The sequence below is a fragment of the Ochotona princeps genome, chromosome 15 (assembly GCF_030435755.1).
Source record: "Ochotona princeps isolate mOchPri1 chromosome 15, mOchPri1.hap1, whole genome shotgun sequence".
Lineage (NCBI taxonomy): Eukaryota > Metazoa > Chordata > Mammalia > Lagomorpha > Ochotonidae > Ochotona > Ochotona princeps.
In genome coordinates, this window is record NC_080846.1 from 52916099 (window position 1) to 52942435 (window position 26337).

Here is a 26337-nt window from a genome sequence, read left to right on the forward strand (position 1 = left end):
CATACTAAGCTTCTTTTTTACAACTGTAATTTAGAATTTATTAGCAGAAATAAAACACACAACACACACGCACAACAACCAAAAAAAGGTAAATTTCAGGAAACAGGAAAAATGCAAGCCTACGGGGTAAACTGTTTTATTTTAAAAAATTCAATTCACCACCTTCACCTTGTCCTGCGCGTTCAGGAAACGTCCGCCTCTGCTCCTTGAGTGTGTGTGATGCTCCGTGGCTTCCAGTGGGGCCGTGGCTTCCTTGACGTCGTTCTCCATTTAATCCTGTTTTAATTGATCTCTTGCAATGCAAAAAACCTAAATAAAAAGCTTCACTTTTGACCTTTTAATTTATACAACTCCACTAAAAATAAACCCAACTAACTTTTAGTCCACAAAAATATTTTCTTTCTCAAGAATCAAACACTTTTATGGGAATAAAGATCCTTTAAAGTTTTTAACTCTTCTATTAGAGTTTTATTTTGATTTTCCAGGACTGCAACTCGATTTTCCAGGCACTTCACGTATTCTTTCTTCTTTCTGCGACATTCTCTGGCAGCTTCCCTAAATACAAACATTTTTTTTAGTGTTAGAAAAAAAAAATCTTACATTCTTTAGACAGTAAAATTTTCTTCAGTAATTTTACCTGGACACCTTTTCCTCCTTGTTTCAAAAATTAAGTTCTTACACATAGCAAAGAAAACAGACCCTAAAGGTAGAACTCAATCAGGGCTGACCATTGGCTGTGTCTCCCTAGAGACCTAATACTTTCACAGCCCCAGAAAGTTCCCACCTGCCTGTCTGCTCAGTCCTCTCCCAAGCAACCACTAGCTTGATTTTTATCACCACACATTAGTTTCCTGTCCAAGAACCTGAGATAACAATGCTGCTGGCATTACTTTCCACTGGGCGGTCCTGAAGTTCATCGCTGCTGCCAAGCACTGCTCTGCCTGTATCAATGGGTGTATTCCACCGTGGAAATACAAGGTGCTTCTTTATTGTCTGAAGTATCTCCACGGTGAGGTGCTGTGCCAGTTTTTCTGTAGACCTCTGTCTCACTTCTCTTGAATAAATACTAGAGAGTGAAACAGAAGGTCTTCCAGCTAATTTCTGACATACATAATTTTTTCACCTTCTACTTCGGAAGTCTCGATTATAAGCAGTGCTTCAACAAACAATGCTATGCACATCTTTTTAGAACATTTCTGTGAAGTCACACATAAGTTATACAAAATCGATACAAAGAAGTAGAATGTTGCTCTGAGCTTTTAGACTATCTGCACCATGTTTCAGACACTGCTTTAATGCTGTTTCCAAGTTAGTACACAGACCTGTTTTAAAAGGCAGTGCACAGGACCTCATTACTATCTATCTGATATGATCTCATATTTATAGATCACATGTTTTTCCTTTCCCTAGGCCTTTTATATTCATTTACAGAAATCAATATATTACCTATTATATCTGGCTGTACGATATATAGATCGGTATGCTATAATGATGTGTAAACTTGCAAATATTTTTCAGAGGTAAAAGACTTGTTTTGAAGTGTATTTGTGACAGAAACTATGTACTATGAAACTTCAATTTTCTTCTACAATATATGTGAACCAACTCTTATATACTAGATGGCAATTTCAATGTTTTCCATGTGACATTTCACTGTAAATTATTTCTCTAATTAATGAGGTTGAGCATCTTTTCAAGTGCACTGGTCAGTTTCTCTGTATTTACTTACCACAGCCTACTTAGCAATTAAATTGTCTTTCTAGTTATTTCTAAAACTCCTGTATTTATTACACACAATATTTTGTCACTTTTTATATTCATTTCAAACCATCCATATGACTTTCTTTTTTTGTGTATGTATGTGAAAGGCAGAATTAGAGGGAGAGGAAGAGAGACAGAGAGTCGTCCACGCCCTGGTAACTTGCCAAATGGCCATGTAGCCAGGCTGGAGCCAGGCCAGAGCCAGGAGCCTCTTCTAGAGCCCAGGACCGAGCACTGGGCCGTCTCAAACTGCTTTCCCAGGGCGTCAGCAGGGAGCTGGATGCAGGCAGAGCAGCAAGGACTCCAAGCAGTGCTCATATGGGATGCCAGGATTGTCATAAAATTTTTTTGAAATTGCAATAAATGCTTTTAGGGTTTTTTTTTTTGCCTATATTAAAATATCAGCACATAGTTTTAATTTTGTTCTTTTTTTTAAAGATGTATTTATTTTTATTGGAAAGGCAGATTTACAGAGAAAAGGAGAGACAGACAGAAAGATCTTCTATCCGCTGATTCATTCTCCAAGTGGTCGCAATGGCCAGAGCTGAGCCAATCCAAAGCCAAGAGTCAGGTGTTTCTAATGGGTCTCCCACATGGGTGCAGAGTCCCAAGGCTTTGGGCCATCCTCTACTGCTTTCCCAGGCCACAAGCAGGGAGCTGGATGGGAAGTGGAACAGCTGGGACATAAACCAAATCCCATACGGGATCCTGGCACATGCAAGCAAAGGAATTTGCCACTACGTTACCACACTGGGCCCTAATTTTACTCTTAAAAGTTTTTAGTGTTTCAGTCTTCACAAGTCTTTCAAATGACTTGTAGTTACTTGTGCTGTGGTATAAATTAGGTGTCAAGGGATAGGAGACTGGTAAATCAACTAGGGTGCCTGCGTCCCATAACAGGGTGCCTGGTTGCATCTGGTATTGTGTGTCTAGCCCAGCTTCTGGGAGGCAGCAGGGAATGGCTACAGTATCTGGGTCCCTGGCACCCATATGGGAGATCTGTAATGAGACCTGGCTTTGGTCTAGCTTAGCCTCGGCTGCTGGCAGACAGCTGGGAGTGGACTAGTGGTCTCTCTTTCTGCCTTTCAAATGAAACGAAAATTGAAAAAAGAAAGAAAACAGGTCAAGCCTAATTTCCTTCCAAGTGTGGAGCTGGTCAAGCTGACATCACTACTAAGCCCTTCCCTGCACGAGTACTTCGGAGCACAGGGAGACAGTGCTGACCTGCCTCTGCCTCATCCTGTGTTCATCACAATACTCACTGCAATGGTGATGGTATTAGATTACTTCAGTGTCTAATCAAAAAGGAACTTCTTTCTATTCTTGAATACTTACTTCTTCCATGGAGACTCTCAACTTATTTTGTCTACTTCCTTGAAGATTTGGAAATGCTATTAGAACTACATTAAATTTATATGCAGGGCCTGGCGGTGTGGCCTAGCGGCTAAAGTCCTCGCCTTGAACGCGCCGGGATCCCATATGGGCGCCGGCTCTAATCCCGGCAGCTCCACTTCCCATCCAGCTCCCTGCTTGTGGCCTGGGAAAGCAGTTGAGGACAGCCCAATGCTTTGGGACACTGCACCCGCGTGGGAGACCTGGAAGACGTTCCAGGTTCCCGGCTTCGGATCGGCGCACACCGGCCGTTGCGGCTCACTTGGGGAGTGAATCATCGGACGGAAGATCTTCCTCTCTGTCTCTCCTCCTCTGTGTATATCTGGCTGTAATAAAATGAATAAATCTTTCTAAAAAAAAAATTTATATGCAAAACTAAAAAGCACCAATATTTAATATTAACTTTATAAAAAACTATTTTTACTGAAAAGGCAGATTTAGGGACAGAAGGAGAGAGAGAAAGATATTCCATTCACTGGTTCACTTCCCAAATGGGCACAACACCTGGAGCTGAAGTGACCCAAAATCAGGAGCCAGAAGCTTCTTCCTGGTCTCCCACACAGGTACAGGGTCCCAAGACTTTGGGCCGTCCTCCACTGCTTTCCCAGGCTGTAAGTGAGGAGCTGGCTGGGAAGTGGAGCAGCTGGAACACAAACCGGCACCCATATGGGATGCCAGTGCATGTATGTGGATTAGACAATTGAGCCATCACAACAGACACCCTCTACCCCCGACTCTATCTTGAAACAGTACATTTCCTAAATTGTTCGGATACAGTTCAACTCAAAGATTTTTAAAAATGGATCTCATGCTTGTCCTATTAAATTCTTCCTAAATATTTCATGTTTCATCATTAATGTGAGGGTAGTATTATTTCCCATTGTTATTTTGAAGACGGTTAATGACAACAAACACCTGTCGTGGCTGACTTGGCCATCATGGTTGATAGGGCTAAGGGAAGCCTATAGAGCTGGAGAAGAATTATTTCCGGGCATTATCTGTGAGGGAGTTTCCAGAAGTGGTTAGTATGTGCTTGTGTAAATAAAGAAGATCCACCCTCACCATTGTGGGTGGCCATCATCCAATCCGCTGAGGGCCTGGATAGAACAAAAAAGCAGAGGAAAGGTGAATTCCGAGATGGGGGCTAGGACACTCCTGGTCTGGACATGAGCGCTCCTGCAGATTCTAGGACCCAGGCCTGTGCTCTTGCCCCTAGTCACTGGCCTGGCACTGAATTCCACCACTGGCTCGCCTACTTGCCCACCTGGCAGCCAGCCTATTACGGGACTTCTAGGGCTCTACAACTATGTGCGTCATTCTGTTTCTCTGGAAAATCCTAATATCCTACTAAATTTACTTACAAATTACTGTGGTTTCTAAAAATCTGTCCATTAGGAAGCAGTATACATGTAAAGAGACGCATGTGATACGGGTGTCAGTTAGGAAGCGCAGTATACACCTGAGGATGTGTGCACACAACACCCGCCGTGGGAGACACAACGCGACCAGGCTCATGTGCCGTCTCTGGCGGAGAAGCCCTTACAGCTCTGATCCTGTGCTCACGTTTCTAACTCGAGCACACGTGTATGATTCCAAATGGTACATCATGTTTAGTTTCCTCATTTTCAAAGGCTATAAAGTATTTTATCACTAGGTACTTTACTTTTTCCCCAATTTTGGCTATGAACATTTTTATGCATACTTCTGCAAAATCTCTCCGTCACATACACAGAGTAGAGCAGCAGTCACAAGAACATACGGGTCGACCACATTAGACAAAGCCTCGGTGATTTCCAAAGCAGTTGTGCGGTTTACATTCCTGAAGCAGTATGTACGTTCACTGCATCAATGCTTGCCAGCGGGGCGGACGCGCAGGGTACCTAAGCCTGTGGCGTCAAGCTGCATTTCTCTGACTACTCGGAGGCTCAACAGTCTTTCACGGGGTTATTACCCACCCGTATCTTTTCCAATCTATTCATCTTTTTGATTCAAAGATTTTTTTTTCCCAAACAAATCTTCCGCTGGTCAGGTGTGTTACAAACATCTTCCACATGTGTAAAGTTTATATTTTCAATATCTTTGTGTTACCCTCTGTTATTCTTTGAATGAAGTTATTTCTTTCAGTGACATAAAATGACTTCATGTTTCTTCTTATTTTTCTGTGTCTATTGTCCTAATTAAGCAATTCTTTGGTTTATACATTGACTAAAAGGTTTTACATATTTTGTTTTTAATCCACCTGGAATGATTCCTGTATGAGGTGTGAAGAAGAAATCTAACAGTTTTTTAACTTGAGTTTCTGACATTCTAGCATTGTTTGCTGAGACCAGCCCAATCATCCATCCTGTTGTATCAATGGGTCCTATGTTCATGGATCTAATTCAGGGCTCTCCAGTCTACTTCATTAATCACTGTGTTTGTCTTTAAAATTCTTATTTTAAAAGAAGAAAAAGAGATCTTCCATCCACGGTTCATTTCCCAAATGCCTATAACAGCCAGGCTTGGGCTAGCCCTAAGCCAGGGGCTTGGCATTCGGTGTAGTGGTTCAGACACCCTTTGGGACACCCACATCTTCCACTGGAGTGTCTGGCTTTAGTCCTGGCCCCCCAGCTTCTGATCCAGAGTCATACAAATGGATTCCCTGCCACTCACACAGGAGATCCAGGTTCAGTTTCAGACTCCTGGCTTCAGCCTAGTCAAGTACTCGCTGTTGTAGGCATCTGAGCAGTGAGCCAACAGAAAGAATAACCTGCTCTCATTCAAAATGGACTGAAAATTCATAAACTTATTTGTAAAGTGGGGAGCCAAGAACTTACTCCGGGTCTCCCACACAGACAGCAGGGACCCAAGTACCTGAGCCACCACTGGTTGCCTCCCAGGACACAGATTAACAGGATACTGATAGCAATCAGAGACGGAACTGGAATGCAGCCGCTCGGACAAAGGGATGTGGGCACCCCAGATGGTATCTCAACCAAACACCTGTCCCCAGTTCACATAATTTTTGCTTCTTTTTCCTGTTTCGCTAAACTGGAAAAGGATTCCAGGACACTGATAAAGAAAACTAGTTCTTTTCAACCTTTCAAATAATTTATAGTTTATTCTTGTCAACATTTTAGGTAAAGAGATACATCTGTGTTGAGACTGGCGTGGTGGCTCAACAGGTTAACCACCATCCAGCTGCATGCGGGATGCCACGTGAGCATAGGTTCGTGTCCCATGCAAGAGGCTCTCGCTCCGGCTTCCGATCAGCTCAGCTCCGGCTACTAAAGCCATTTAAAGAGTGGAAGATTCTCTCTCTGTCTCCTTCGCTCTGTAAAGCTGCCTTCTCAATAAAAATAAATAAATAAATAAAAATAAAAGATGTATTCTTTTAAATACATCTTTGCTAACATTGATTCTATGTTTTCCTTTCCAAAGTATAGCATTTTTTTAAATTGTCACTGGTCCTTGATGATTTTCAATGGCATCTTCTTTCTTTAAAACCTAGATACACATCTTTCCCTTCTCCATTTACAAATTCCATTTTATATTTGCTGTTTCCATCTTCTTCCTGAAAGGCAGTATCTAAAACTTTGGACCCTGACACCTGGAGTCCTGAGATTTTAAAGCCCTGTGAACTCACCAAAACAAACTGTCGTGTAAAAAGCTGTGCTTACCATTGCTAGTTCAATAAAACTGAAAGAACTCTATGTCACACACACAACAGTCAAACTAATACATTGATAATGAACTTGATCTAGTACTAAGGAAAACAAAGCTCCTCTCCTGGGTCAGTTATACAAGTTCAACTACCTAGTTGGGTTATAGTTATACAAGTCCAACTACCATTTGGTTGTATCTTGAGATTTTAAAAATACTACCAATTCTGGCAGTCAGTATAATTTTACTACCTACCTGTTTTTCATCAGCCGTATTTCTCTTTTCAGCTGGGGGTCATCTGTTTTCGTTGCCTGAGATGTCAGAGTCACCGGTGACGTCATCACCACAGTTTGTGGCAGGGAAGTAGCTGAGGGTGTGGTCCGGATCTGGTATGTCTGCATATCTCCCGATGCAGCTGCACGGTCCAAACAGCAAGTTAACTGACAAGCTGGGAGACGATTCTGGGACACTTTATACAGGCAGTTCAACATACTTACTCTGTACCACCACCTGGTTGCTGGGCACAAGAATCTGCTGTCCATCAGAGGTCTGCGCATACTGGAGAATCGTCCCTTGCTGGGCACTGCCTGAATTTGTCATGGTCAATGTCTGCAGGCCCTGTATGCCATCTGTGCCTGGACTGGCCAACTGTAAGGCTCCATTTGGGGCAATAGCAACTTTAACCAAAGAGAGAAAACAGCATTTGTAAGGCTATAAACAAACTAGTTCAAAGGAGTGGGAAAAAGAAAAAGAAAAGTAAATACTAGGAAACAAAAAGCAGCTCTGAATGCAGTTGTACTAGGTCATCGTTGACCACCTTGAGTAACTATACACAAAAGCAATAAGTGAAATTTTAAAATAAATGTTTATAGTTCAAAAGTACTACCTTGAATTTGGTCTTATACTGCGTAACACAGTGTTCAAAGGCAGCCTATTTTGGGGGTAGCATCACAGCTCAACAGGCTAATCCTCTACCCTGTATCCCATATGGGCACCTGATTCTACTCCAGCTGTTCCACTTCCCATCCAGTTCCCTGTTTATGACCTGGTAAAGCAGCGGAGAATGGAACCGTCCTTGGGACCCTGCACCCGCAAAGGAGACCTGGAAGAGGTTCCTGGTTCCCGGCTTCGGATCGGCGCAGCACCGGCCTTTGCGGTCACTTGGGGACTAAATCATCGGATGGAAGATCTTCCTCTCTGTCTCTCCTCCTCTCTGTATATCTGACTTTGTAATAAAATAAATAAATCTTAAAAAAAAGATTTATTTATTAAAAAATAATAATAAATAAAAATATTAGAACTGAAAAATATTTAACAGATAAAGTTTGCCCATGGATAAAAGTTCAAACAGTATAAAAGCTTCTATAATACTTCTTAGATCGGTGTGGAATCTAATCATTCCCTCCCTTGAAAAGCACCAACAAGGCGAAGTTCCCAGAAAGTCACTTTACAGATCACATTACTTCGCTCCTCACAAACATTTTTCACTTGTGTTAATGTTTTCCTTGCAGTTTTTGTGTGAAATACTGAACAGGAGGACAAAAAAAAAAACCAAGCCTGCCTAAGCACTTAAATAAGCCCCTTCAGAAACAAATGCGCTGCCTCTGTCCCCTTCTCAAACCATAGCTGTGCAAGGCTGTGCCACCTCTGTCCCCCTTCTCAAACCATAGCTGTGCAAGGCTGTGCCACCTCTGTCCCCCTTCTCAAACCACAGCTGTGCAAGGCTGTGCCACCTCTGTCCCCCTTCTCAAACCATAGCTGTGCAAGGCTGTGCCACCTCTGTCCCCCTTCTCAAACCACAGCTGTGCAAGGCTGTGCTTTCCCTTTCCAGCTTCTGCTACCAGGAAGCCAAAATTTACTTGTGAGTATTTTGTGTATTTAAGTAAAAAATAATTTTTAGCAGGAATTTCTCATTATCCCCTACAGCCGTACACAAATACATCCATTGTTGAGACCACTTTTAAAAGTTTCTGAAAAAATGAAATTAAAAATTTCATTGTGGTTTCAAAAGAAGCTCAAAACCCATGCATAGTTTTTTTCATAATATGTAAATTCCAATCACTTTCTAAATATTGCTCAAGCATACTTTTCAAAAACTTTTATACCAAAATAATCTTTTAATTGCATTTTCCCCAAAATTTTTTGAAACACTCATGTGACTTAAAATATAAAGACTCATTACAAATTTTCAGATGCAATAGTTTCAAGTTAAATTATTATTAGTTACAATGCCTCATTGTAACATGTATGCTTTATAAAGTTTGTGAGAGGGCCTGGCATGGTAGCTTAGCAGCTAAAGTCCTAGCGTTGCACATGCTGGGAACCCATATGGGTACTGATTCTAATCCCAGCTGCTCCACTTTCCATCCAGCTTCCTGCTTGTGGCCTGGGAAAACAGTCGAGAACGGCCCAAAGCCTTGGGACCCTGCACCTGCATGGGAGACCCAGAAGAGACTCCTGGCTCCTGGTCTCGGACTGGCTCAGCTCCAGCTGTTGCGGTCACTTGGGGAATGAATCATTGGACAGAAGATCTCACTTTCTGTCTCTCCTCTCTATATATCCGACTTTGCAATAAAAATAAATGTATCTTAAAAATAAAATCTGGAGAAAAAGTATATTTTGGTACAAAAACTGTGACATCTACACATAGCTTTTGTAGTTGTTTGTTTTTAATTTACTTTTGCATAGTGTATAGCACAATTTCCAGAAACAGTTTGAAGACTGATGCTATGTATGAATTTTTAAATTTTTCCATTTGTCCAAAATAAACATCTTTTAGTCTTTTCTCCATGATTTTTTTCTTAACATTACTTTTATTGGAAAGGCAGATCTACTGAAAGACACCTGCTGCTTTCCCAGGCCACAAGCAGGGATCTGGATGGGAAGCGGAGCTGCTGGAATACAAACCAGCCCCCGTGTGGGATCCCGATGTGTGCAAGGAGAGGGCTCAGCCACTCGGCATCATGCCGGGCCTCCCCAGGGATTTTTAAAGCACCTGTATGTATTTTTAAATGGTGCTGTAGACTATGGTACTCTCAGTAACATCGGGCTATTTAAATTAACTAAAATCAAACCAGGATTCTGTAGCCTCACCAGCTTTGTTTTCAGTCCCATGGTTACTGCACTGTCAATGATCATAGGAAGACCTACTTGTATAATAAACACTAGTGCAGACTATACTTATTTAAATTATAACATGTGAAATTAGTCTGAAGTTCTATCTGGTCTTCATAATTTTTCAAGACTCATTCACTTGTTTGAAAGACAGTTACGAAGAGAGAGAGAAAGGGAGAATCTTTTAAAATTTTTTAGGTTTTTTTTTTATTATTATTTTTATTCTTTTTCATAATACAGATTTCTAACTTTAGGGATTCCCTTCACTCCCTCTCCATTTTCCCCTCCCCCCATTTTCTCCCATATTATTACAGTAGCATAGTCCCTTTAGTAACAGCTACAAATTTAACATTCTGCTATTCAGGTGCATATGACATTATATGTATAGACAAATATAGAAAATACAGCATAATATTGTCAAGGCATATTTAACTGTCTCACTGGGCGTTCTCCTTTTATTCAGGAGCAGAGAGCAAAGACGCCTACTGCAATGTATCTTCACTTCCTGGTAAGCGATTTCCATCATACAGTTCGTACATGGAATACAAATACAGGTACTCTTTCACCTACATATCTACCTATTTCGTATTTTGCATGAATATTGTGTTTTATCAGGGAGAACTTATGACAGTTGTCCTTTTGGAGACAGAGAGAATCTTCCATTTGTGGGTTCACCCCCCAAAAGACTACAACAGCCAGAGCTGGACCAGAATGAAGCCAGGAGGCTTGTCCAGGTCTCCCACACGGGGGAAGGGCCCAAGCACTCAGGCCATCCTCTGTTCTTCCCAGGCTATCAGCAGTAGCCAGATCAGAAGCGGAGCAGCTGGAAGTCAAACTGGTGCCCGCTTGGGGATGTGTCACAGGTGGAGGATTATACTTGCTATGCTATGGTGCTGACCCCTTAATTCTTATTTTTAATGGTCTTAGAATCATAAATCATACTGATAGATTATAATTTTTGATGCCTGTGTCCCATATCAAAGTGCCAGTTCAAGATCACACTGCTCCACTTCCAATCCAGCTTCCTGCTAATGCGATGGGTCGTGTGGATCAATCCCCGCAGTATTTTTACAGACAGATTCATTGTATACCGGAGTAGCTAGGCCCCTGATTACTCAGGGTGGGCATGCTATGAAGCACACTGAAGAGCAACAGGAAACCTCGGATCCAAACTTCCTTAGCCTCAAACAAAATTCAACGTTCATGTTTAATCTTGTAGTATGTAACTAATCCAAATAGTAATTGCCACTGGAATTAAGGTCACGGGCATAACTGGCCAGTGTCCAAGAGAACAGTTTGGTTTAAAACTGTATCTCTAGTTTCAGACAAGTTTAATTTTGAGTCTTGGCTAGATGAGCTTAAAGAGTGGTATAGTTAGGGTTGGCTAACTATAGGTGGAACAGTTAATGTTGCACATGGAAAACTCTGATACGTACTGTACTGTCCGCTGCTCGTCTGATAGATGGATGTCGGCACAGACATAGACGTGACGGCAGACGCTCCGGGGTTTTCTCCGTCTCCTTTTCTGCCCCGTGTATCTTCAGAAGACAGGTCTTTTAAAATTTTTCTGTTGGTAGATAGAACTGTATTAATGTTGGTAATATTTAGAATTTAATTGCTCTCTAGCTTTTACAGGATGAAACCGCTAATCCTTTCCCAATCTCAAGTTACAATGTACCGACACCCAAACTCCTATGCCAAGAGATATTCTTTGTAATCATCGCTTATGAGCAGCGGAGCGGGGACACCAGTGCACTGAACACACACCACGCAGGGCCTCCGAGGAACAAGCTCTACGAGAGGCAGGGTCTTCACCTATCGGAGAACTCTGCCTCACACATTCCACTAACAGGTGCTACTCCTCTTCAGATTGGTGCCGGTGACCTCCATCTACCAAGATGGCAATTCCATCCTCCAACTCTACCGGGGACTACACAGTTCTAAGACACAAGACTGGAAAGATCACCGTCTTACATGCATGAATGTTAAATGCATCAGTGATACATGACTGTTCACTTAAACAAGTAAATGTGGGCCCGGCGCAGAAGCCGAGTGGCTAAAGTCCTTGTCTTGCATGTGCCAGGATCCCATATGGGCACTAGTTTGTGTCCCATATGGGCACTAGTTGTTCCGCTTCCTGTCCAGCTCCCTGCCTGTGGCCTGGGAAAGCAGTGAAGGACAGCCTAAGGCTTTGGGACCCTGCACCCACGTGGGAGACCCAGAGCAAGTTCCTGGCTCCTGGTTTCAGATCTGCTCAGCTCTGGCCATTGTGGCCACCTAGGGAGTGAACCAGTGCATGGAAGATCTTTCTGTCCGTGTATCTGCTTTTCCAATACAAATAAATCTCTGAAAACAAAACAAACAAAACGAGGTAAATTTGACTCCGAGTAGGTACAATGTGATTCATTGAAGGCATAACGGAGAGAGAGAGATATTCCTGCCGGAAAAAGGGTCTCCCAGGACACCTGGGGGAGGGAGAAGCAGTAGCAAATGAGCACTATTTGCCCATGAGAAAAAAAAAAAATTAAAATATTCACGCCAAATCCATGGTCATCATAGAAGAAAGCTTCATACTTGCTTGACAACAAGAGCATCACCAGGCAGCATGTGGGCGCAGTGGTCAGGCAGCACTGCGCGTGCCCACGTCTCCTACCACAGCGCTATTTCATTCCCACAGGGCTGTGCTGGCCGGGACTGAGCCAAGCTGAAGCTGAGAGCTTCAGCCAGGTCTTGCACATAGAGGGCAGGGGCCCAGCACACATCCCACCTTCTGCTACTCCCCCCAGGCACGCTGGCAGGGAGCTGGACTGGAACGTGAGCCATGGCCCAGGTGGGATGCTGGGGGCACAGGCATGCAGCTCGCCCCACTTCGCTCCTCTCCAGCTCTGTACTGGACACATCTACCCGAGAAGCATGTCAACCTCAAATACACCCAGGAAGTGCCAGACATCCTCCCATCCCTGGCATCTTCTTCATTTCTGAACTATCAACTCCATTCTTCCAACTGCTGAAATAAAAACACTGGGATCATCTTGTATATTGCTCACACTCTATATTCAAACGGTTGTCTCCGTGTTAGACCCACACCCAGTGTCTGGCCCGCCCCCTCGGATGCACCCCAGTCCATGCCCCACTGCTCCCACACCGCCCGTTGACAGACCAGTCCCTCTAATCCTGCTGTCAGTCTGTCCCCTACACTGCACCCCTCCTTCTTACACGGCACAGCAAGTCACTCTGAGAGGCCCCCCGCCTCAGAATCAATCCCATGACCTCTAACTGCCACACAGCTGATCCCCGGTGACCCCTCCGGCCGCTCCTGTCTGGCATCGCACTGCGACTTAGTCCGTCCACAGACCAGCTGTCAGGTATGTTCTTAGCTTTCTCCAGGTATTTTTTTTTTTTCCAGAAAACAGCTTTAACATACAATTCATTTAATTGCTTAAAGCCTAAAATAGTGTTTTTATTATACTCATATGGTTGCACAACCATTACCACAATTTTAGAATACTTACCACCCCTACACCTGTATATATATAATCTCTATTCTTCTCTTCCCTCCCCAAGCTCTAAGCAACCCTACATAGACTTCGTAGACTCCCCTGGTGTTTCTTTCTTTTTTTTTTTAGATTTATTTATCTTTATTGGAAAGGCAGATATACAGAGAGGAGGAGAGACAGAGAGAAACATCTTCTGTCCAATGATTCACTCCACAAGTGACCACAACGGCTGGAGCTGACCCAAACCAAAGCCAGGAGCCAGGAACTTCCTCCAGGTCTCCCACACGGGTGCAGGGTCCCAAGGCTTTGGGCCGTCCTCGACTGCTTTCCCAGGCCACAAGCAGGGAGCTGGATGGGAAGTGGAGCTGCTGGGATTAGAACCGGCGCCCATATGGGATCCCGGGGCATTCAAGGCGAGGACTTTAGCTGCTAAGCTACCGCACCAGGCCCTGATTTATATTAAGCTTCATTCATATTGTAACATACATATCAGTATCTCATTGTTTTCCAATATTAAATGATTTTGTCAGGCCCGGTGCGATGTATGTCATATTGTAACATACATATCAGTATCTCATTGTTTTCCAATATTAAATGATTTTGTCAGGCCCGGTGCGATGTATGTCATATTGTAACATACATATCAGTATCTCATTGTTTTCCAATATTAAATGATTTTGTCAGGCCCGGTGCGATGTATGTTACAATATGAATCAGTATCTCATTGTTTTCCAATATTAAATGATTTTGTCAGGCCCGGTGCGATGTATGTTACAATATGAATGAAGCTTAATATAAACCAGGGCCTGGTGCGGTAGCCTAGCAGCTAAAGTCCTCGCCTTGAATGCCCCGGGATCCCATATGGGCGCCGGTTCTAATCCCGGCAGCTCCACTTCCCATCCAGCTCCATGCCTGTGGCCTGGGAAAGCAGTCGAGGACGGCCCAAAGCCTTGGGACCCTGCATCCAGAAGAAGCTCCTGGCTTTGGTTTGGGTCAGCTCCACTACGGCCACTTGGGGAGTGAACCAGCAGATGGAAGATCTTTCTCTGTCTCTGCTTCTTTCTGTAAATCTGACTTTCCAATTAAATACATATATACATACATATATAAAACCTTGTGTTTTTGGCTGACATAAGCAATGCGGCTGTGAACATTCTTGTGTGAGTTTTATGCAGATATTTCTGGTGATCTTGAGTAAGTGCCGGCCCTGGGATGGCAGGTCCGATGGTGTCTTACCAATCTGCAGAGCTGTGAGCCTGTCCCCACTGCAGCTGGAGTTCCCACTCTCACCCGCACGTGGGAGTGTCTAATTGCTACCACACATTCACCAATACTTGTCACTGTATTTTTTTTTTTAAGATTTATTTTATTTTTATTACAAAGTCAGACACACTGAGAGGAGGAGAGACAGAGAGGAAGCGGAGCCGCCGGGATTAGAACCAGCGGCCATATGGGATCAAGGCAAGGACCTTAGCACTAGGCCACGCTACCGAGCCCCGTCACTGTATTTTTTTAAAGACATTCTATGGGTGTGACGAGGTATGTCATAATTTTGATTTGCATTTCCGTCATGATCAATGATGCTAAATAACTTTTATATTATATTGGTCATTTCTGTACTCTCTTCAGAGAAATGTTTACTCAAATCCTTTGTTTATAAAACTGTGTTACATTAATAGTCAACAGATAAATGACCAAGGGATCTTTATATTTTTTACATCTTTTTAAATTTTGATTAATTCGTTTTCAGTGCATAAATACTATGCTCTTGCTGAACTGGTACCTTTCCAATAAATATTAGACTTAACACATAAACATTCTATACATGACTATGAATTACTGTTTTCTTTTCTGGACTCTATTGTATTTTTAAATTATTTATTACTATTTATTTTTTACTCATTTATCTATTATTTGTCTAATTCTTGTTTAATAATTTAATTTAAAAGGCAGAGTTATAAAAAGGGAAGGAGAGACAGTGAGACGCGGTTTCCATCCACTGATTCACTTATGAAACAGCACAATGACCAGGTCTGGGACAGGCCAAAGCCAGGGGCCAGGAGATTCTGCGCCTCCCATGAGGGTGTAGGGCCCAAACACTGGCACCATTCTCTACTGCTTTCCAGGCACACTGGCAAGGAGCAGGATTGAAAGTGGAACAGCCAGGGGCTAGGCCACTGCCCCCACTGCCACATGTGAAACCCAGAAAGGTTATGGGCAACCCAGGCGAGGCTGTAACACCCACTGGCAAGTGCCAGTTCTGGGTACGAGTCCCGCCAGGCTGGTCTGCAGGGACCCCAGTCGAGTGCCAGGGCAGGACTGCAGTGCTCCCAGCCAAGTTCGTGACCCAGAGCTGAGAACACGCCCTGGCAAAGAAACTGTGGACACTCCCCTGCTAAGTGATCGGGAGAGGCAGGGCTGGAAGCAGGCCAGGCAGAACAAAGCAATCGCAGCAGATGGCATATGTGTAGGCCGGGTCTAGAAGCAATTCAGGCTAAGCTAAGCTGCAGTATGTACAGGTGTGCAGGAGAGCCAGCTGGGATTTTCTCTCTACCAGTGTACACCAGAAATGGCCCCACTGCCCAGGGTTAGGTCAGGCCAGGGCCAGGAGCTTCTGGAGGCCTCCCCGGGGCAGCAGGAGCCCAAGGGCTTTCTGCACCGTCCACGGCTTCCTCAGCTCCATTAGCAGTGATCTAGATTGGAAGTGAAACAGATCGGACTGACACTGGTGCCCTGTGAGATGCCAAATGCTGGTCATGAACATTTTAATAATGGCTCCTTTACCCTCTGTCACAGAACTTCAATGACCTTGTTACCTAAATGTCTTGTACTGGGGATACCTCACTGTTTGGAAATCATTAACTTTTCATTTATGTTCTTTGAGTGATCACCCCTAGCAGACTAACTTAAACCTCAAGATAATCAATAAGACACTAATAGGTCAATCTTGCCTGGTATGCTTCTATTTTGGTTTTTAAGTACCCAAATTAATAATTATCATTAGTGTCCTGAAACATCAACGCCAAAAACTTCTTCCTTACATTCACATTCCTTCTATTTTGGTTTCACATTCTTTCTTCTTCAAATACACCGTTTAGTACTCTTCTTTAGTTAGTTTAAAATGAGTTTATCTTCACCAATCATCTTTGATTGCTCAGATGGGTATATAATTTCCCTTAAAGATTTGCTAATGTAGGGGCGAGCATTGTGGCTTAGTGGATGAAGCTGCTGATTGATATAAGCATCCTAAGTCATGAGTGCTGAGCCCTGGCTGCTCCACTTCCAATCCAGCTTCCTGCTAATGCTCCTGGGAAGGCAGCAAATGACAGTCCATATGGGATACCAGAATGAAGCTGCTGGCTTCACAGCCTGGTCCTGCTCCAGCTATTGTGGGCCATTTGGGTAGTCAACTAGCCAAGGGAAGCGCTCGCTCCCTCTTTCAACCTGAAATAACAGTAAATGCTTTAGTTCACTGTTTCTTCTTTCCTTAATGGTTGCTCCTTTCAAAGTAACCTGCCTGGTTTTTGCTTTTTTTTTAAAGAAGCTTTTATTATCCTGTTTATCTGTGCTGTTCTCCAGTTCTGCATCACAAGCTACATCTGGATGTGGGTGTGTATTATCTTGTTAGGAACCCTGCTTTCGAAAGCTAAAGAATTCATGTCTTGATTCATGTCTTAGATATTACTTTTTGTTTTGGGCCCAGCGTGGCAGAATAATGGCTAAAGTCCTCGCCTTACATGCGCTAAGATCCCATATGGGCGCTGGTTTGTATCCCAGCAGCTACACTCCCATCCAGCTCCCTGCTTGTGGCCTGGGAAAGCAGTCGAGGACGGCCCAAAGCTTTGGGACACTGCACCCACGTGGGAGACCTGGAAGAGGTTCCTGGTTCCTGGCTTCGGATCGGCACAGCACCGGCCGTTGTGGTTGCACTTGGGGAGTAAATCATCGGACAGAAGATCTTCCTCTCTGTGTCTCTTCCTCTCTGTATATCTGCCTTTCCAATAAAAATAAATAAATCTTTTTTTTTAAAAAAAAAAAAGCTTTTTGTTTCTTACAAAGACTAACAGCTGGGGTATTCTTCCACATCTAATGTTTGAAGATTTATGTATTAGGGCTGGCATTGTGGCACCTTTGACATCAGAATCCCTTATCAGTGTTAGTTCAAGTCCCGACTGCTCTGCTTCCAATCTAGCTCAAGGTAATGTGCCTGTACAGTGCAGAGGATGACCCAAGAACTCAGATCCCTGTCACCCACGTGGAGACCCAGGTGGAGCTTACAGCTTCAGCCTGGCCAGCCCTGGCTCAAGATTTCAATCTTGGGCCCAGCATAGTGGCCTAGCAGCTAAAGTCCTCACCTTGAACGCCCTGGGATCCCATATGGGCGCCGGTCCTAATCCCGGCAGCTCCACTTCCCATTCAGCTCCCTGCTTGTGGCCTGGGAAAGCAGTCGAGGACGGCCCAAAGCCTTGGGACCCTGCAACCATATGGGAGAACCAGAGGAAGAACTCCAGGCTCCTGGCTTCGGATCAGAGCAGCACCAGCCGTTGCGACCACTTGGGGAGTGAATCATTGGACGGAAGATCTTCCTCTCTGTCTCTCCTCCTCTCTGTATATCTAACTTTGCAATAAAAAAATAAGTAAATCTTTTAAAAAAAAAGATTTCAATCTCTCTCTCCCTTTCTCTAACTCTGCTGTCAAATAAATATATATAAGCATATATATTTACATAATATGTATTACATATATTCATTTGAAAGGCAGTGAGAGCAGGACACACGCTATGGTTGAGCAGATAAAGCTGCCATCTTGGCACCAACTGAAGCCTCAGCGCTACACCTCTAAGCCAGGTGCCCGGCTAGCAGCCTGGGAAGAGCAGCGAACAGATGCCAAGTACTTGGGCTCTGGCTATCCAGAGAGGAGACCTGGGCGAGGCTCCTGGCTCCTGGATGCAGCCTGGCCCAGTCCCGGATGTTATAGCCATCTGGAGATTGCATCAGCACATGGAATCTCAATCCCTCCCTCTCTCCCCCTGTGGCTCTTTCAAATAAATAAGTAAATGAAAGAAAGGCACTGAATGAGGGGTGGACAGAAGTTGTCTTCCATCCACTGACGTACTCAGCACATGCCCTCAGGAGCCAGGATTAGGCCAGGAACCCCACGTAGGTCTTGTACACACCAGTGCCCTGTCTGCCACTTCCTCGGTGCACTGCAGCAAGGTGGAGCCGAAGCGCATGAGCCTGGCCCTGAACCAGGAACTGCAATATGGGATGCAGGCATCCCTGGCCCTCAGTCCTTCTTTATGAATCTTATATTTTAACCATCACAATTCTAGGCAGTTTCATTATCTGAAGTTGTTCTAGGGTTTAATGCTTTTTATTGCCTCTGTTGCTGCTTGCTAACCGTGATTCAACTTTTTATGATTTTTTTTATCATAAGCCCCTTCTAGAACTTATTTTTCACTACCAAATATTCAGACAATATTTTACCATTCATTGTTCAATAGAATCCGGGTCAGTAATCTGTACTGCTATAAGTCATCTGGCTGCTGCTAACCATTCCTTGTTGAACCATGGCTTTCTCCTAAATCCCGGAACAGGCCAGTTTCTTTCCTATCACCTCATCTATCATCATGATTATGCCGTTGTCTCAGCCTTTTCTGCTGCCTCAAAAAACTCCTTTATTCCCTCATCTCATAGAAATAATCTGAATGGTAGTGACAAAGCCACATCTTCTATGCACGCTTTCCTACACACTGTACCCGACAAAACTGATCCGACGCCCTGCGCACTTTCCTCCTCACGTCTAGAATCCCACTGCTTACAGGTCAAGAGAGTGTTGCAAAAAGTTTGGACGACTCTAAGAAGCTTCTCAGGTTCACCCACCTCACAGACCTCCCACACCCATGACATCATCCAGAGGGTTTCAAAGGCCTTCTATCAATTAGCTGTGCTACTTCCAGCTCTCACTGAACAAGTCCTTACAGAGCTGCTACCATGAGGTGTGCATTCGGCTAGTTCCTGGGACCACAAAAAGTAATACACAGACCAGGCCCTTAAGTAAAACAGAATTCCAACCATGTAAGACAAAAACGGAATCAGAGGTCAGTTAAAGGATATCAGACAAGAAAGACCTGACCTGTTGCTGGGCTGCTGGAAGGAGGGACTCAGAAGGACCTGGGAAGCACATGCAGCTGTTACGCAGAACAAAGCATTGCAGGCAAAGAAGCACAGAGGGAGAGAACAGAGGGCCAGAGTTAGGAAACAAAGAAAAGAAACACGAGACAGTCCAGTTTCAAAAGTTTACAGCTCTGTAAACTTACTTCAAATTACTATTAGAATAACTATGGAAAATGAAAACCTCATTCTTTACCAGAATATTAATCTAAATTTTTCTTCAGCACAGCAACTACAGCCCTTTGACCGTTCTTACACAAACAGAGCTCCCTCTTAGCTTACTTACACAACACCAATTGAGTGATGGTGTGACACGGGAGCACCTACCTGTAAGACGGCCGCCGTGCCAGGATCCCGTGGGCTTTCTGGGAGGAACCGATGCTGTCCGACGAGTCCTGGGACTCCTCACTTTCAGATAAAGATGATACCTTTAAAAAAAAAAAAAAAAAGGGGGGAAATGACTTTGATGTGAACAATACAGATTGAAAAAGAAACCAGTTTCTACTTGGAAAACCACGTCTCCTCCTGCTTATTTACTTCCATATTGAACCTAAGGTTTAAAACAAAACAAAAAACGAGCGGAAAAGAACTAAGTTCCTCCCAGGTAACCAGACTAACAAAATCAACACATAACACAGCAGGCCTAGAGCTAAGACAAAATCCATCACCCGCGTACAGCAGTACTGTTCCGCTAGGATTCACACGAACAGTCATGTCCACTCTATTCTATGTGGATAAATACGATTCAAGCATGTGTGCCTTTTCAATCACCGAGGCTGTCTGCATTGGATTTTAGACACGTATATGAAAACCCTTGACAGCTACCTGCTGACGCTGGGCAAACTGCTGAAAACCCAGGAGTGCATACCAGATAAAAGGTCTGGGCCACCACAGTATGGGAGGCTCACACTAGAGCTAACAGGCAAGACAAGAAAAGGGAATTCACAGCAGAAATGGGGAATTAAAATTATCCCTGTTCACAGACAGCATAATGCTCTACAGAACCAAAAGTTTCAATAAAGAAACTACTGTAACTCGTAAGAGAGTTTGTCAGGACAGCAGGGTACAAAATTAATGACCTAAGTCGCTAGCCTTAAGTATACACAAATAACTTCATAGTTAAGAAACAATCGTAAGGGCCCGGTAACATGGGCTAGCAGCTAAAGTCATCACCTTGAACACACCGGGATCCCATACAGGCACCAGTTCTAATCCCAGCAGCTCCACTTCCCATCCAGCTCCCTGCTTGTAGCCTGGGAAAGCAGTTGAGGACGGCCCAAAGCTTTGGGACCCTGCACCCATGTGGGAGACCTGGAAGAGATTCCTGGTTCCCGGCTTCGGATCACCGGCCGTTGCAGTCACTTGGGGAGTGAATCATCAGACGGAAGATCTTCCTCTCTGTCTCTCCTCTCTGTATGTCTGACATTGTAATAAAAATTAATAAATCTTAAAAAAAAAAAAAGAAAGAATTGCAAGTATAAGCGCTTTAAAATAGTGGAAAACGGTCTGCAGCATGGTAGCCTAGTGGCTAAATCCTCGCCTTGCATCTGTTGGGATCCCATACAGGTACCAGTTCTTATCCAGGTTCTCCACTTCCCATCCAGCTCCCTGCTTGTGGCCTGGGAAAGCAGTCAAGGACGGCCCAAAGCCTTGGGACCCTGCACCTGCGTGGGAGACCTGGAAGAGATTCTTGGTTCCTGGCTTGGATTGGCTCTGCTCTGGCCATTGTAGCCATTTGGGGAGTGAATCAGCAGATGGAAGATCTTTCTCTCTGTCTTTTCTCCTCTCTATAAATCTGACTTTCCAATAAGATTTTAAATTGAATATAAATTGTGGAGAATAATCTTGAAATGCTTTGAAATAAACCTAACCACTAAAGACACAGAATATGTCTATGATGAAAACTAGAAAACATTAACAAAAGAAATAGAAGACATGAGAAAATGAAGAAATTTACCATGCTCCAGGATTGGAAGAATCTGTATCATCTAAATATCCATATTACCAAAAGTATTATACTGATTCAATGCAATCCCTATCAAAATTCCGACAACATTCTTCTCAGAAATATAAGAGATAATAGGAAACTAATCTGGAAGAAACAAAAGACCATGATTAGCCAAAGGTATCTTGAAGAATACAAATCAAGCTGGAGGAATCACAATTCCAGACTCAAGACATACTACAGAGCAGTGGTCATCAAAACAGTCTGGTACTGGTACAGAAACAGAGACCAATGAACAGAAGAGAAACAGCAGAAGTAAGCCCACACACACACAGCCAACTAATCTTCAACAAGAGGACTGAAAATAACTCAGGGAAAAATGCTGGTCTCTTCAACAGATGCTGTTGGGACAACTGGATAGCAGCTTGTCTGGGTTTTGGCCTGCCAGCAGGCCCCAAGGTCACCCAGGGTGAGGCAATGGTATTCCTTGGCCACAAGAAGCACTGAGAACAAGCTGGTGAGGAATATTTGTTGATTCAGCCCAAGTTCAAGGTTTATGAAAGTCTAAGAAAAGAGAGGGTAAGGCGGCGTTTTCAGGTATTCCCTTCAGCCAATGACACTGTGACTGGATGAAAGGCATGCCTAATCCTACTGACCTTCCAATCGTATCAGAGATCACATTCTACATACAGGGTTGGAACTCACACCCTAGACCAGGGCAGACGAACTCTAGGTCACGCCCACCAGGTAGCAGGCAGAGACCCGGTGATTTCCCGCAAGCCTGCAGAAGCAAGACCTCCACCTCTCACATTATACAAAAATCAGCTCTAAATGGATAAAGGACCTAAATCTGCACCAAGAAAATACTGAACTATTAGAGGAAAACACAGAAAGCATGCTGAAGATACAGGCGTGGGTGAAGACTTCAGAACAGTCACCAAAAGCACAGTCAAAGCCAAAAATAACTACATCAAACTAAGAACCTTAGGTACAGCAAAGGAGATGATCAACAAAGTGAAGCAGCAACCAACAGAATGGGAGACATTTTTGCACACTACACAACAGGGGACCAATATCCAGGATTCACAAAAGGCTTCAGAAACTCAACAACAGCAAAACAACCCTGTGAAGAAATGGGCAAAGGAGATGAACAGGCATTTTCCAGAACAAAATCAAATTGGCTAGTAGGCACATTAAAAAAAATGCTCAGACTCCCTAGCTATCAGGGAAACACAAATAAAAAATATATTGCAGTTCTACCTAACTCCAGTGAGACTGGCCTGCATTTGGGAATCCACTAACACACCGCTGATGGGAATGTAGGCTAGTGCAACCACTATGGAAGTCAGTACAGGGAGTACCAAAGATAACTAAAAATTGACCTGCTGTAGGACCCAGTTATCCCACTTCTGGGAATATATCCAGAGGAAATGAAATCTGCAAATGAGAAAGTGACCTGCAATCAACAACAGGGAAGACATGGCAACAACTCAGATGCTAGAAAGGGATGAATAGGTAAAACTGTGGTAGCTATTCCATGGAGTATTTTTCAGCCATGAAAAACAATGAAATTCTACCATTTGTAACAAACTGATCCTAACTTGAGATCATTATGCTCAGTGAAACAAGCCAATCCCAAAAAAGACAAATATCATACATTCTTTCTGATTTCAGGAAAACTTCATGCAAAATACAAGATAACATCTCCACTCACGAATAAAAGGAAGACTCCCAATAAAACTGTCTAATATATCTTGACAACAGGATACTAGGCTTTCCACCACCGCATATACCTACAATGCCATATGGCATAATACACTTACATAGCAGACTGTTGCATTTCTGACTACTGCTGAAGGACTATACTATACTAAACTTCTTTTTATTACCATCATTTTATGATACAGTCCCATAGGCCCGTGGATTTCTCTTATCCCCTCCCCATTTCCCTCACCCATCACTGAGTTCCCCTATATCATTACTAACATATAGTTCTTCATACACAGCCATATGTCCATCATTGCGGGCATGGACAATGGCAGAGAGTCCAGCATCCTATTGTCAAGATATAGTAAACAGTTTCATTGTAAGTCCATCTTTGGAAGTAGAGATGCATACTGCATTGTATCCTCACACCTGGATACGTTAGTCTCCATTTCAGTTACTGTACATCCCCTTAAATGAAAGACCACATTACAAAGTCAACAGTAGCAAGAAAAAAAGGAAACTAACAACACCATGAGCTTAAATAACATGCTACTGAATGACTAATGTATCGCTGAAGAAATGAAAAACAAAATAAAGAACTTTAAGAAAATTACGCTACTGCATGATCTATCAGTCACTGAAGAATTTAATCAGAAGAAAATGTTTTCAAGAGATGAAACTAAACAAATCAAAACCCATGAGATATAGTTTCCGCTGATCTTTGTTGGTGAAATGTGTCTCCTGTAGGCAACAAGTAGATGGGTTTTGTTTTTTAATCCAGTTTACTAATCTATGATGTTTGATTCATGACATTTACATTCAGAGTATGAATGGGTAGTAATCTGGCCCTGTCATTTCAGCAATGGGTTATTCATTGATTTAGTCTTCTGCTGTTATTTTCCTGGGATGTTCTTCACATTTACCTTTGTGGTTTTTTTTTTTTTTAATCACTAAATCAGATATACAGAGGAGAGACAGAGAGGAAGATCTTCCGTCCGATGATTCACTCCCCAAGTGACCACAACGGCCAATGCTGTGCTGATCCGAAGCCAAGAGCCAGGAACTTCTTCCAGGTCTTCCAAGTAAGTGCAGGGTCCCAAGGCTTTGAGTCGTCCTCAACTGCTTTCCCAGGCCACAAGCAGGGAGCTGGATGGGAAGCAGAGCTGCTAGGATTAGAACTGGTGTCCATATGGGATCTGGGCGTGTTCAAGGCGAGGACTTTCGCTGGGCCCTTGCCTTTGGTTTTGATGAGCATTATTCCTTTTCTCTGTCAAGAGAACATCTTGAAGTGCAGTATGATTTGTAGGGCAGGGTTGGAAGAGGCATATTCCTTTAGCTTTTCTTCACTGTGGAAGAATTTTATTTCATTTTCAAAGACAAAAGAAAGCTTTGTTGGATATGTTATCCTTGGCCGACAATTTTTTGCTTTTAGAATCTGGAATATGTTGCTCCATTCTCTGTAAGAGGACATTGTGACCCTAGAAGGTCAGCGAGCACAGGATTACAACTGATTGGATAATATTTGCATCAGAACAATCGAATGGCTATCATTTGTATACCTGATTGGATATCATTTGTATAAGAGCAGTTGAGTGGACAGCATGTGTATGAGAACACTTGGTGGAATATACAAGACAAAAGGAGTTCCAAACAAAGCATAGAAACTATTGAAGGGTTTTGTTGATAAGCTCAATACCTCCTCCCTTATCCCATATGACCCTCAGTGTGTATAAAGTCTGAAGCCACTATTGATCATCAGTCAGTACTCCGCATGTGTCATTATCGGTTCCGTGCACCAAGTCCATCCCTGCGGGACAGCGACAATTCTCTTCTTGTCTATAATTTCCTGTAAGAGGTTTCCTGTGAGTTTAATTGGCATTCCTTTATACGTCAGCTGATTTTTTTCACGGGTACATTGAACAATCTTTTCTGTATGTCTGACTGAAGAGAGCTCGATGATCATGTGTCTTGGTGAAGATTGCTTTTGGTCAACCCTGTTGCGAGTTCTGTGCCCCTCCTGGATATTATTTCCCAATTCTTTCTTAGATGAGGAAAATTTTCCCTTATTATTTCATTAAATACAACTTTAATCCCAGCTTCTCTTTCTGCACCTTCTGGGACTGCCATAACTCTTATATTTGGTCTCTTAATAGTGTCTTTCAATTCTTGTATACTTTTTTGGCCTGATCCAGCTCTGCTTCCAGCTCTTTGTTTGTGTCCCCCTGATGACAGGAAATATCTTCTAATTTCTAGATTCTTCCATCTGTCTCCTTCATTGTATTTTGGAGACCCTCCACTGTACTTTTAATTTGCTCCACTGTATTCTTCATTTCTAATGTATCAGCTTTCATTTGATTAATTTCCGGTGTGACATGTTCCTTAAACTCCTTGAATGCCTGCTTTACATACTTCTCGTTGTTGATAAGCAGATTTACAACAAGTGTTTTGAATTCTGTATCCCTCTTTTTTTCTCCATGTCTTCCTCAGTTAACTCTGAGGTGGGCAAAAGATTTTGTTCCTTTGCAGGGGAGTCTTCAGTAATATTCATTTTGCCTCTGTCTCTTCCTTTGCTCTTGGTCATTTTACTTTTGGTTATCAAATTCTTCTTAGGGCAGGTTTCTAAGCTCTGTCACCCACAGGTCTACAGTTTGATTTTACTTATTGCAGTTGGTACACGGCTCTTTGTTTGCAGCCAATTGTGCCACTCCCTCCAGCGAGTTCCAGGTCTTATGTTAGATTTCCACCGTGGTCTCCATAGTCCCAGCTCCTGGCTCACCACTCTCACCTCCTGTGCTACTGTGCTGAGGCTGCACCGTTGTCTGCACAACCTTTCTCCCACTTCCGGTTGGAGCAGGTCCCAGGATTAGGTAGACACCAGGTATCCTATATAGCTAGGTTGTTGCCAGAACCTGTTGGCCGTTAGGTCTGGGTGCCACACGGACCGATTTTGCCCCATACAATGCCACAGTCGGTCTTCTTTCCCTGTGGGACCAGTGCAATGCACTGAGTTCTGTGAATTCTCACCAAGCTCAGCACATACGCAGCTCACTGTTGTCTCTGCCTTCTTAAATTCTTTGTCACACTGTACAAAATGGCACCTGAGGTG

At 43.4% G+C, this 26337-nt stretch overlaps 1 protein-coding gene across 4 annotated transcripts in view; it reads right to left on the bottom strand.

Annotated features, from left to right (window-relative positions):
* Positions 1-234: 234 nt before the first annotated feature.
* ATF1 (activating transcription factor 1) overlaps positions 235-26337 on the bottom strand; it is a 52625-nt gene continuing 26522 nt past the window's right edge. The window contains exons 1-6 of one of the 4 annotated variants that reach the window (XM_058673476.1): positions 19907-20007; positions 19542-19579; positions 11346-11476; positions 7293-7472; positions 7051-7210; positions 235-555 (exon numbers count right to left, since the gene is read on the bottom strand). In XM_058673476.1, coding sequence (XP_058529459.1) covers positions 411-555; positions 7051-7210; positions 7293-7472; positions 11346-11391 — 531 coding nt within the window. In that variant the 5' untranslated portion in view covers positions 11392-11476; positions 19542-19579; positions 19907-20007 and the 3' untranslated portion in view covers positions 235-410. Of the gene's footprint in view, positions 556-4215; positions 4251-7050; positions 7211-7292; positions 7473-11345; positions 11493-19541; positions 19580-19906; positions 20008-26337 lie in introns of those variants that run through there. The other 3 variants (XM_058673475.1, XM_058673477.1, XM_058673478.1) reach the window with 3 other exon arrangements.